This window comes from Magallana gigas, chromosome 4 (assembly GCF_963853765.1).
Source record: "Magallana gigas chromosome 4, xbMagGiga1.1, whole genome shotgun sequence".
NCBI classification, from domain to species: domain Eukaryota; kingdom Metazoa; phylum Mollusca; class Bivalvia; order Ostreida; family Ostreidae; genus Magallana; species Magallana gigas.
The window spans coordinates 29,663,837-29,676,683 of record NC_088856.1 but is presented as its reverse complement, the minus strand read 5'-3'; the positions used below and the strand labels follow the sequence as shown (position 1 = coordinate 29,676,683).

The 12,847-nt window shown below is 32.1% G+C and overlaps 1 protein-coding gene across 1 annotated transcript; it reads left to right on the top strand.

Moving 5' to 3' along the window:
* The first annotated feature begins 789 nt into the window (after positions 1–789).
* On the top strand, positions 790–6,609 carry LOC105335073 (sulfotransferase 1B1). Its single transcript, XM_034449186.2, has 6 exons — positions 790–911; positions 3,733–3,942; positions 4,284–4,601; positions 4,989–5,092; positions 5,295–5,478; positions 6,186–6,609. The coding sequence occupies exons 2-6, from the start codon at positions 3,768–3,770 to the stop codon at positions 6,287–6,289; spliced, it is 885 nt and encodes a 294-aa protein (XP_034305077.2). The 5' UTR covers positions 790–911; positions 3,733–3,767; the 3' UTR covers positions 6,290–6,609.
* Positions 6,610–12,847: the final 6,238 nt, after the last annotated feature.

Here is a 12,847-nt window from a genome sequence, read left to right as displayed (position 1 = left end):
CGTCTATAGGTGTGATTGATAAACATTGAAAGATGTTTACATATTATCACTTTAGTCTTGAAGTTCTTTCTATACTGGTCGCTCAAAATTATTTCTGAAACCAACCGATACGACGTACGTTTTGTTCCTTTCAGGAACCAAAACAAGGTACCTAAAGTTTTAGTCTATTTATCTGAAAAAAAATTAATTATCGAATAACAGAACGCATTTCAGAAAAAGGAAGAAATGATTGTATAATTTTGAAGTTTTAGTTTAAAATAAGGAATAAGGAATCATTCTTTGAGTATTATGAGGTGATAATTTTGGTCAGGGCGTGATCAAATCCAATAAAGCCCGAAGGGCTTTATGATAGATTTGATCACGCCCCGACCGAAATTATCACCTCATAATATTCAAAGAATGATTCCTTATTATTCCTATTTATATAATTTTAGGCCATCGTACGATAAAATATTTAAATATAAATAAACAAACCCCGCTGGCGCCTCAATTTGGCGTCATTTGTATTATGAGTTATATAGTACAAAATCGATACGTAGTGTTATCACAGGCAAAGACACTGGATAATGTAAATATATGGGGATGTTTAACAATAGCTGATATTGTAGGATAGAACCGTGTCGTTTCTTCAAAAATAATTATTACAAAGCTAGTACAAAGTTGAGTAATTAGACCGTTTTTGGTGTGGTTTTTCTGATGTAAGTATAATAATTCAAAAAGAATATGTGAATATCAATAAGTTTACTGTCTCCTTTTCAAAATAAATGAGCCACGTGAATGACCCAAATTGATTCATCCATAGAGTTGAGAAAATAGAACGAAAGTTAGTTATATATATTTATTAACTCTCGGACTCCTTCAGACGTTAAAAAAAAGAAACCATCAACGTGTATCATTTCGCCAACTACAGGGTAAGCACTTCTTTACACTTCTTATTTTGCATTATTTGTTCTGCCATTCTAAGCATTGTATACGATCACGTACAAAAATCGAGACACGCTCTATATAATTATGATAACCTCAGCACTGAAGTTATGTGATTAAATGTTCATTTTTCTCTAGTTTCTGTAAGTATGAGTTGGTAGGTTTGGCGTCAATAAAGTGTTTAAAAATTATAGGTGAATAATCAATGAATACTTATGTTAAATCTGATCAATCGATAGATGAAATAGACATGTATCCATGTGCGTCCAACAATCAATAGGCCTGGCACACTGAATTTTAGATAAGATTACTTAAATCAAATACTTGAAAAATGTTGACACAGTAAAAATGCAGTTCATCTTTAAATAATAGTTGGACGTTTAAAAGTACGAAATGGATTTATTTGGGTTATATATACACAGTTGGCGAGAGATTAGATGGTAGAGGAACGTTAGTTGAATACCGTCTTTTTGCTCCAGTTAATTCAGTTCATGCGCGGATCAAGAAGGGTGAGGTTGGAACCGAGATGTCTAAGGCTTATAGACATATCAGATATAAAATCTTATAGCGATGTAATGTAAACTTAACCCCAACTCTCTCTCTCTCTCTCTCTCTCTCTCTCTCTCTGTCTGTCTGTCTGTCTGTCTGTCTGTCTGTCTGTCTGTCTGTCTCTCTGTCTGTCTCTCTCTCTCTCTGTCTCTCTCTCTTAATGGGGACAGTTTTATGAAATAGGGTGTTCTCTTTTCCTTTATTTTCTGTTTACTTTTCAAAATGTACAGGAGTCAATTTTTGTGGCGTTGTGAAGGAGGGGAGGGGAAAGAACCACCCCAATATATAAGGATTAAAATATTTTTATACGACCTATAATTATAAAGTATATGGGATGCTTCTTCAAATAATAGACAATTAGAAAAACTAATATCTATCTGTTGTACACAGAGCAAGGTAATGTCATATTGGAATTTTGGGTTGAGATATAATAATTAAAGTTGACCTGTAAAATATGGCCAAGAGTTGAAATCTGAAGAAAACGTCTTTTATTTAGGAAGCGTCCAGCAAAAGTCATGACATATAGATCATAAGATTATAAACAATGAGTCTTTGCACATGTAAAAATAGTGCAACAGATGATATAAAATATCAATGACCACATTATGTAAAATTAATCATATGACCTACATGTGCAAACATCAATAAAAATAAACAAAAGTATAAAAACCACATAAAGTATAAATGCTTATAATCAAATGGGGAGATTAACTTTAGTGGGGAGAATTGACTTTAATGGTAGAGAACTTCACTTGGCCATGATAAGGTACACAAATTATGAAGGAGCAGACATAAACATAGGGTCTTATTTGCATAATTTCAAACTACATGTTCTCAATTTATATTCATGATTTGAATCGAAAGATATGTTTGAATAAAGATGAAATAGATTTTGATTCTGGACTTTCACTTATGGAGTTAAAACAAATAAAAGAATTGAAATCATTAATGCTTAATGAAAGCACACACAGCATCACTGTACATGTCTATTGTCATAAAACCCTCAATCAGAATCATAAAGTATGCAATGACAATAAATCCCTAAATGAATTACAGTAAAAATATGTAGTTATCAACTTACATCTTTATGCCATTTAGTTATCAAATGTATTTGCAGATTAACAATGTTTTCCTTAAGTCAAACCATTTTCAATTCGGGCGGAAGCAAATCCGAGACTAAATTTAGAAATGGCCATGTGACACATAAATTTCGGGAAAAGTGTTGCATAAAAATAATAAAAAGAGTAATTCAAATATTCAGATAAATCTAGCCAAAGTAATGTTAGATTTTCAAATAAGATAATTTTTCAATCGATACTAAATTACTTTTGTACATTTACGCATTTCAACAGCATACAACGGGATCTATATATGAAAATGACTAATCTACATGCAACAAGAACAAAGAAAAATCACATAAAATAAAGCACAAACTTATATTGATGTGTAATAGAAATTAAGTAGAATTGAACACATAAACCTGAGATTATAAAAACGTACAATACGAAAATAATTAAAGAGTAAGTAAAATATTGCCTACCTGTAAAATATGACGAAGAGTTGAAATATGAAGAAAACGTCTTTTATTTAGGAAGCGTCCAGCAAAAGTGACGCGGTGGGCTTTGATGCAAAAATTCCTCTTGGTCACGGTAGGGTTCACGATAGGTTTACAATATTAAAGTTAAAAAGAAAACACAATAATTTCCCTGTCGGGGGCCTCATACCCGAAAGGAGGGATGTAGCGTGGACTAAACAAAAGCAGCGCTAATCCGTAATCCTGACAGCAATTGAGTAAAGGGGACATCAAAAGGCTTTCTTAATTGATTGTCATGTGACTCCGTAAAAGTTGTTTGTTAGCAAATCATCCGAAATTCCTCGTGGCATTGAATGGTGTTAATATACATGTACCTAACTTCTTATCGTGTCTTATTTATTGAATAAAAGATATTGTAAACGCTTGACACTAGTTAAACAGAGACTTAGTTGAGAATTGTAGTAAAAAGCATTTAACCAAAAAGAACTATTTTTGCGTAAGTTTTAGAAATGATATATTACATTAAAATTATGTATAATAAAAATAATATCAGAGGGTCAATGAGACCTGATGATAGTAACACAATAGCTGGGAATTTTTTCCTTTTCTTATTTTAGGTTAACGTTGGAATTAAAATGCATAATGATTTTGATTAAAGTTGTGATATAATGTGATATATTGTATCGCCGTTCTTGAGCTCATAACATAATTTATTTCGTTTTCAGCATAAAAAACTTACAGTATCAATCATTTTATAACAATGACTGAGAAAGAAGTTAAAGATCCCGATGGAAAAGTTGTATTTCGAGTTGTTGAGTATGAAGGAGCCCGCTTTCCAGTAAATGTCTTTGGCAACGTATTGAATAGCCTGAAAGCACTGAACGAAGCAACGTTAAAGGAAAGCGATGTTTTTGTTGTGTCATATCCAAAATCTGGTAAGTAGCTAAGTGACGTTTCGTTACATTGACTTGACTTTATTCATCAGATTTTGATAAGTTACAAGAAACAGTATACGGTAACTCCCTCTGAGATAATTTCAAATTCATGCGAAAACTTAATTTATTTCCGTTATTTTTTGAAATATTTATAATCATTGACAAAAACTTTTCTTTTTCTTTTTTTTTGGCGTGTGACGATTTTTCACCGTATTAGAATTTTGATGTTCTTGCAATCGTTTAACAAAATGTTCTCAACATATCTATAAAACTTTTTCTTCTACATTTTCACGTCATTTAATAGCATTTATTTTTAAATAGCTTATCATTTCTATCTATAGGAACCCACTGGTGCTATGAAATTGTGGACATGCTGAGAAACAATAGAGCTGAGTTTACTAAACACGTCCCACCTTTGGTTGGCATGTTGCCAGCAGAAAAACTCATGCAGGTGCCCGATGGTGTTCTAGTAGCGCATCTCCTGCCCCGACACATGCCCAAAAATGCTATTCAAAAGCGCTGTAAACTCGTTCACATATACAGGAATCCCAAAGACGTGATTGTCTCGTTTTTTAATTTCATCAAGAAAACCAAAGATGGGGCTATGATGCAAGACATGGAATTCGATGTGTTTTTCGAATTATATATCACAGACCAGTGTAAGCTAAACAACATATTTATCTACCGATCGATCGATCGATCGATCGAGCGAGAGAGAGAGAGAGAGAGAGAGAGAGAGAGAGAGAGAGAGAGAGAGAGAGAGAGAGAGAGAGCATGGTTTAAAAATACATGCACTTGTTCTTTTAAAAGTAGAACCTACGACTATTGTTACCGGAAGTTCTCCTAACTGTTAAATGAATGTAAAACAAAAACTGTTTCCTCTAGTGCGTTTAAGTTTCATTGATTTTATTTGTCTTAAAACAGCGCTCTATAAGGTCGAATGCAATAATCCATAAAGCAGGTTTATCTTCAAAGATTTATTGATTAGTTAAATCGACAAGACGTATTGTTCGAAAAATATCTAATTTTCAATTTCTGCCTTTCAGTGCCTGGTGGCCTTTGGACAAAGTTTGTGAAGGCTTGGTCAGATTTCAAAGATGAGAATCCTACATACCCCATTTTAAACATTTGCTACGAGAAGATGAAGAAAGTAGGTTGAAACAAGTCTCATCTGAAGGGTTGCATTATCATTACATGTTTTAGAGTTGTAACATCTATTTTAATGCAACCAGAAACATTTCAAAAGATACTGTCAATTTAAGCTATATATTTACTTTTCAGTGCTTTATTCTTGCACACAATGAAGCCCTTATGACTACAAAACATTCTACAAAACATTGTTTTCTTTCCAGGACCTAAAAGCCCATGTTAAAATGATTGCTGACTTCCTAGAACTTAAGCCCAGTGCAGAATTGATAGAGGAAATAGCAAACAAATGTGAATTTCAAACTATGTCCAAATTTAAGAACAACAACATTCCAGAAAACATGCGCATGGTGACAGATGTTAGGGACAAACATATTATGTACAGAAAAGGTAATACATTAGAAAATATCGACCATTTTCCCCAGGTACACGCAGGATTGCAGATATTACATATACAGAGACCTATATAATTGATTTGAAGCGAAAGTAATGTGAATTTTTCTTGGCTTATTTTTTCTTTACGTTTGCTTTTGTTATTTGTATGGAGCATTGGGGGTTTTGGGTCGAAGAGGCGATAGTGATTTTATCTTTGGGTTGTCAATGAGTGATTGTTGAAATAAGCAAAGCGGAATGGAATGGAATATATAGACCAATCCACACTTAACAAAAGTTATGTCCCTTGGCCGCCATCTTTGGGGAAAAACCCATATATTTCTCACAGTAGCCTTTGTAGTTTAGAGGGTTGTAACTTCGTCATTTGACATTAGAAATCCGTTTCCGCTTTGAATTGTATTGCCCCAAGTTGAGGCAACTCGCACATTGAAGGAATAAACTAAATTCCAAGAGATTTCTTCACAGGTCGCCCAAATATTTGGTTGCATAAAGAAGGGAAGAGTTGTTTTTTCCCTTTTGACCTTTGAGTTGACCCTAAAAGGGGAACAACTTTTGCAAAGTGTGGATTTGACTATGGTACATTGTTTTAAAATTATTGTTATAAAGTAACGACAGATTGAAAATGGCCCTGTTTTATAGCTTTCTGATAATCTAACTAAGTATTTTTAAAACTGCTGATGTGTCTTACATTAACATAATTTCAGGTGAAGCTGGCGACTGGAAAAACTGGTTAAAAGTAGCTCAGAGTGAGGCTGTTGATGCTGAGGTCGAGGCCGCTAACATTCCCTTGGAGATACAGTACACATAACAAATCAGACGATCATCAGGCGAAGAATTGTCTTTCTGAAAAATAATCTAATTATTCATCGTCTCCTCTGTTTTACTAAAAAAAATGAAAGAGACAAAAAAGCAATTAAAGCCCTAGCTATTTAACACAGTTCATGTCAGTTTTCAGCATGGTGATGGTATAAATATTTTAGAATCTGTATAATGTACCATGTACGTAAAAAATGAAAACAATACTTCATATTTTACCATTATGATTGTTTTTATTATAGGTGGGATGTACAACACATTTCTTTTATTAACATACGAAATTACATGTAAAACAAATTAGATGACATTATTTTACTAAAACTAAGCAATAAAACAATCTAGTGACTTACATTTACTTTGTGTTGATGTGAAATAACTTTACAATCTTCTCTACACGATGTCAGACATTTTGATTGGAAAAAACTTGAAGGTACCAACCGGACCCAACCTAACACCAGAACGGACCCCAACTACATGTTAACTTCGAGTTAACTTTTGCGGTGTACGTGGGGTTTACTCTCGGTCTGAAAAAATGATATCGTTCGAATAATGCTTTTCGGAAACCATTCTATAAGACTGACAAGGCTAATGAAATAGCAAAACTGTGGTTCTTGGTTCTGTCTAAAACGTGACTATTATAGTATTCAATTGTTTTAACTACACTAAAGTACGGTATTCAGTATTACAGTATTAGACAGTATAGTACTTTAATTAATTGTCAGTTATCTATATAATTCTGACTGAAGAAACAGTTGAAAATGATCTCATTACCCGTTGATTCATTTAAAACTCTGAAGCTAGTTTTAAAACTTATAATACACCGACCTTGATAATTATTGCCTCTGATTCTTTAATGCATGGGTAAATTAAAAAAAAACACAACGAAGATTTCTGTCATTGCTGTTGTACTTAGTGCCAAATAATCACCAAAGTTAGAGATACCTTTGCAATAATTCTAATGAACTTTAAATCAATATACTAAATTTAATTCCGCTTATCCCGGAATATTCAAAATCTGAGGTCATGGCGCATGGCCAAATTGTGTTATGTGAACAACAGACCATATGATGTCGAAATGGTATTCAAACCTCATACATATATTGAACACATGTATTGTCATGGTATTCTCTGTACCATATTATAATGGGATTTATTGGTTCGTTAAACGTATATCATTTACTATTGACAGATAGTCCTAATTCATGAAATCTAATATATATGACGTATGCGGAGCAGACAAAGGTGATAACTTTATAGTCGACCTAGGGAAAACACAGAAATAAGCTGTGATATTGCTCGATGACGCAAATAATAATTATGTCAAAAACATTCGCACATTTAGGCATTGAATGCTTATTTTTGGATACCGTCAGTCCTATACCACACCAGGTCGTGCAAACAAATTGAGTGCAGCGCGTACAAATCCGAATGTGGTCTATACTTTAAGCCAATGCACTTGCTCTGCTTTCCAATAAAAAATAAACCAAAAACCAAAGCAAGATTACAATTAAATATAAACTATGCCATTTACACTACAGTTGACAAAACCAAATTAAAATAAATCAACTACATGGATATCAAATGAGAAATACCAAATCATGTTATTTATTACAAATTATATTCAAGGCCATCTATTCGAGAGCTTAAATGCGAAATATTGGCTTGTCAAACCTTCCTTTTAAGCTGATGATTTTACAAAAACCGTATTTCTGTCTCTGCACGTTTAAACAATTCATCAGTTTTAGATATGTCACATATCCTTTATGTCTGGCAGCTTAGCATTCATTTCCCCCTATTTTTATCTTTTAAAAATAAAGATGATCATTTTAACATTCCAACCAAAGGTAAGATCGAAGTTACCCGGATGATGCATGCTTCCTCTGTAAATAACGCAAACTACTCTGGGTGCTCTCTGAAATGTATTTGTACGCTATTTCATTGATTTCTTTCAACACATAAAATAGCTTACTCTGCAATACTGAGATAATTAAATGATATTTACGAGGTATATGTAGGGATGGATAAAGCAGATATTTCAGAAATTTCATTGCTCGTTTACGAATTATGTAATGGTGGTATGTAAAAATTGATGCAATTATGGTCTGTTTATTTTAGAGTTTTACATACCTGTGCTGGAAAAGATATCAGATTGTGTTTATACGTATAAAAATACAACGCTTAATCACGTTGTAACCAGTTTCAATTGTCTCCTGATGAACAGATGTATTTCTTATATATATATATATATATATATATATATATATATATATATATATATATATATATATATATATATATATATATATATATATATATATATATATATTATTTGAACACAAACTTTAATTTTAAAAAATGGCAAAATTTGGTTAAAAAAATATCTGCGAATTTCCCATGTTCTTTATGTTTTAAGTATTCATTAATTCTCTATCATTGTATGAGGACCCGACTTATTGCGATCGTCGAAAAAATGTTCAGGATCCCAAAGGAAAAAAAAAAAAATGTGAAAAGTTAAAGGCAATGACGACAGCGACAGCGATCGGCAAAGGACAAATTTTGATAATCAAAGCCTAATAGTCCAATCCACACTTTGCAAAAGTTGTTCCCCTTTGGGGGATCAACCCAAAGGTCAAAAGGGAAAAACAAATTTTCCCTTCTTTATTCAACCAAATATTTGGGCGTCCTGTGAAAAAAATCTCTTTGAATTTAATTTCTTCCTTCAATTTGTGTGTTGCCCCAACTGTGGGCAATCAAAATTCACAGCGGAAACGGATTTCTATTGTCAAATGACAAAGTTACAACACTCTAAAGTTCAAAGGCTATTGTGAGAAATATATGATTTTTTCCTCAAAGATGGCAGCAAGGGACATAACTTTTGTAAAGTGTGGATTGGTCTATTGCACTTTTGTCTCAGTTGAGCTTAAACTTTCTTCTTTTTTTCTCAACAAAACGGTACTCCTAAGCATATCAAGATTTTTAAAATCGTACACCCGTAAAGTAATTAAATATTTAAGAATAATTATTTCAAGTAGTTCAAGTTTGTTTTTATCTTTTGAATTGCAAATTTGAGTAATTTGTGAATTTGTATTTTTAAAAAAATCGTTTAGTTTGATTTTGAAACAAATGTATTTTGTTAATAATATCAGAAATCGCATAATCTGTTTAAATATGGTCTGATTTTTCTGGTTTGCTTTAGTTTATAAAAAGTTATTTTCTCCTCGTTATTTTCGCCCTTCTACACTTGCAGACAGTTTTCCCCTCTTTAGAATTTAAAGACAAGCTCGGGTACCAAAGAAATAACTTGTAACATTGATATTTTCCTAGTCTATAATTTGCCCGCTGGCAACGAGGGCGAAATGGGAAAAACGGGGACGAATATTTCCCCGTATACAGTACTAGTATTTATCATTCTTCAGATCTATTAACATACATATACGTACATGCATGTGTTTGCGCAAACTACTGAAGGTGCTGTCTGTAACCAAAAATTTAAAAAAAACCCACCAAATTACAAAAACTGATTTACCAGTTGTACTATTGAGAAAATGAAAGCATTTTAGTTTCTTTGCTTTTAAACCTTGACAAAGAGGCTGAGCTTGATTTTTGGCCTAGCAGACATAAAACAGAACACATGTGTAAAAATGAAAAATGTAATTTATTTAGTAAATGACGAAAAAAATATATACAAAGCAGGGGGCATTTATAAATAAGTTACATAGTAATAAGACATGTGGTGCTGAATGCAATCATGACCCCATTAATAATGCACACATATGGAAAATAAAAATCAACACAAAGCACAAGATATAAGGGCAAAGGACTAGTAAATATTATGCAACAATGTACAAACAAAATACCTGACATACCCCCTACTATAGACATTGGTAAAAACAAGCATAAAAAATGCCTGTCCATAAAAAGGTGGATAGACACTAAAAAACTAGGCAATCACTAATTTTGGACAAATTGAAAGTTATCATTGCGTTTAATACTTTAGTTTCCTAATCAAATGCGAGGAATTACTTTTCTCGTAAAATTACGGGATCAACCCTTAAGTTTGCAGATTTTGAAATCTTAATATTATTTTCTTAAAGTTAAGAACTATAATAAATAAAGATAAATATCTGGCGTTCGTGATTTTATATTCTCGCGATTTGATATAAAACAGCGGGATCGTCTAATTAAGTCCTCGCCTAATAAAATGACTTTACAGTATCCTAATAAAATACCAAATCAAGGTTTTTTGAATTAAAGGGGTTACGTTTATAACAAGTCATAAACATGGGTGAGAATCGTGAGAGATATGTATATAGTAACGCAAAAAGAACAATGTGTTTATTGATCAATTTGTTTAAATAGATCTTCCTGTCTGATAATTATGAACACTGTTGGTTTAAATATTATTTTTCAAGTACACAAATTAATATTGTGAATATTAAACAACCATTATTGATTTATATTATAACAACATATCAATTTTTCTTTAATTTACATAACTGAGGGACGGATATTTGCATATATCTATTAATTTATTATACTTTTTGTCGTCTTTCTCTTATTTTGAAAAATTTCCTTTGATTAATCTTCGGATTATCAGTGATATTAACATTACACAAGGAAAAAAATATACACGTAGGAAATGTATTTTGATTTTTTCGATTTTACCAATATTTTGAAAAGATTATTTCAATTTTCCTACACTTCTATATTTCTAAAAGTCAAACTCAAATAATATATTTGTAAAACTCGCATGTATCAATAAATAGGTGTATATGTACACGAAATCTGTTGATCAATTAGAATAGAATGGAATTAGAAAATAACCTATGGATTTTAATTCTTTTATTCATAAAATAATTAAATCATCCAAAACAAAAAAATGTTCCACTTTACTTGCAGCTTTCTTTCTTAACTTATATGTATTCACTAAGTTGCTTATTTATTACTTTTTGCTAATTCACATTATATTCCCATTTGTTTTTTGCAAACGTAGTTGCAATTTTATTAAATTATTTACTCATTTCTTAACTCAAACTTTAAATCCCTTTTTGGTTGATAGACGCCCTCATTTACGTGCTTTTGAACACATCACCGTTTTAAAAATCCATTTTCATAACAGATGACTATTGAACTCCGATCCCAAACCTTAATGCCTTGATTTAAATGCAATATATACATCCACATATCAGTAAGAGTATAAAGTATAGAGTGTCTCCTTTTGCAACCACTGTTGCAAACGTTTTTACTTATGCTTAATGTCAAGTTCCATCGATAATTGTTCAATATTTATGTAAAAAAAATTGAAAATATGAAAGTACCACGGCAAACAAGTTCTGATCAGAAAAACAAACTTCGACTTCGGAAAAAAAAACTTCGACTTTCTGCTTAAAAAAACTAGAAAGAATGACACAAAATGTGTCTGTCATAACATTGATGTCTGATCGACAAAGGAACAAAGGACAATTGTCGCCATTGTCACGTTACTGATATCTTTTAAGACAACTCCACTCTAGCAGCTGTCAGACTTAACATAGTCAACATCCGGATTGTAACCTGAGAGCTTCATTCTTTATTTGTCACAGGAGAGAGATATTTCTTTATCTGATACGAACGTAAACCAAAAGTATGTGGGTTTAAAACGATGTTTCATCAAACTGTAGGCTTGAAGATTAACCATCCTTGTCGGATATAAGAGAGCCATCTAATCTCTTATATCAATATTTAATACACCATAAGGAAGCAAAAAGACGGACTTATAAAAGAAAATAAGGATATAAAATCATCTTTGAATTTATTCTTCCATCTTTCTTTACCAAATACGGCGCTTGTATTTGTAGTGCTGATTGCAATTTATTTCTCATCATATTGAAAACAGGCACAGGTATACAGAAAGTACATGCTAATCAAATACATATATCGCTAGTCCGTTAACCGTCTATGATGGTCATTAGTGACGTCAGTGTAATCACAATATTCCAAATCGATGCAAATCAAACACAGAAGCAGGTCAGGAATGATATAAATAAATGTCAGGTTCGTATGTCTGTCCTACTGCTCTATTGAAAACAATCACTGTGTACATTCTCTCAGTGTAATTACCTGATCCTTAAAATCAGCATGCCTTAACAAATCCTAAAGGTGTGTTACAGGTAGAGGTGATATTTTTGTATGGCGTCATCTAGCAATTTGATAAAAATAATTGATATCTTTATCAAATTGCTAGATGACGCCTTACAAAAATATCACCTCTACCTGTAACACACCTATAGGATTTGTTAAGGCATGCTGATTTTAAAAATACTTAATGTCTCAATTATCATGTCTTGAATTAACATCAATTGTACTAAATTGATTATTCGGTTTCACTTTATCCGTGTATGCCTTCAAAGTTTATAGTGAGTGTGTTATAGTTTTTCATTTATAATTTAAAACACATGATTAAAAAGGTCTTAGTTAACATCATTTTTCAGAAAAGATAAATTCAGACATAGCATTTAAGCAAAACATAAAAAGATGTTTTGTAAATCACTTTTGATAAATTTTGAGTCAA

Bases quoted from the DNA above. Each gene is read 5' to 3' on its own strand.
- LOC105335073 (XM_034449186.2), top strand. From the start codon at position 3,768: ATGACTGAGAAAGAAGTTAAAGATCCCGATGGAAAAGTTGTATTTCGA. The intron at 3,943-4,283 runs GTAAGTAGCTAA...TTCTATCTATAG, and splicing joins TGTGTCATATCCAAAATCTG to GAACCCACTGGTGCTATGAA. The intron at 4,602-4,988 runs GTAAGCTAAACA...TCTGCCTTTCAG, and splicing joins ATTATATATCACAGACCAGT to TGCCTGGTGGCCTTTGGACA.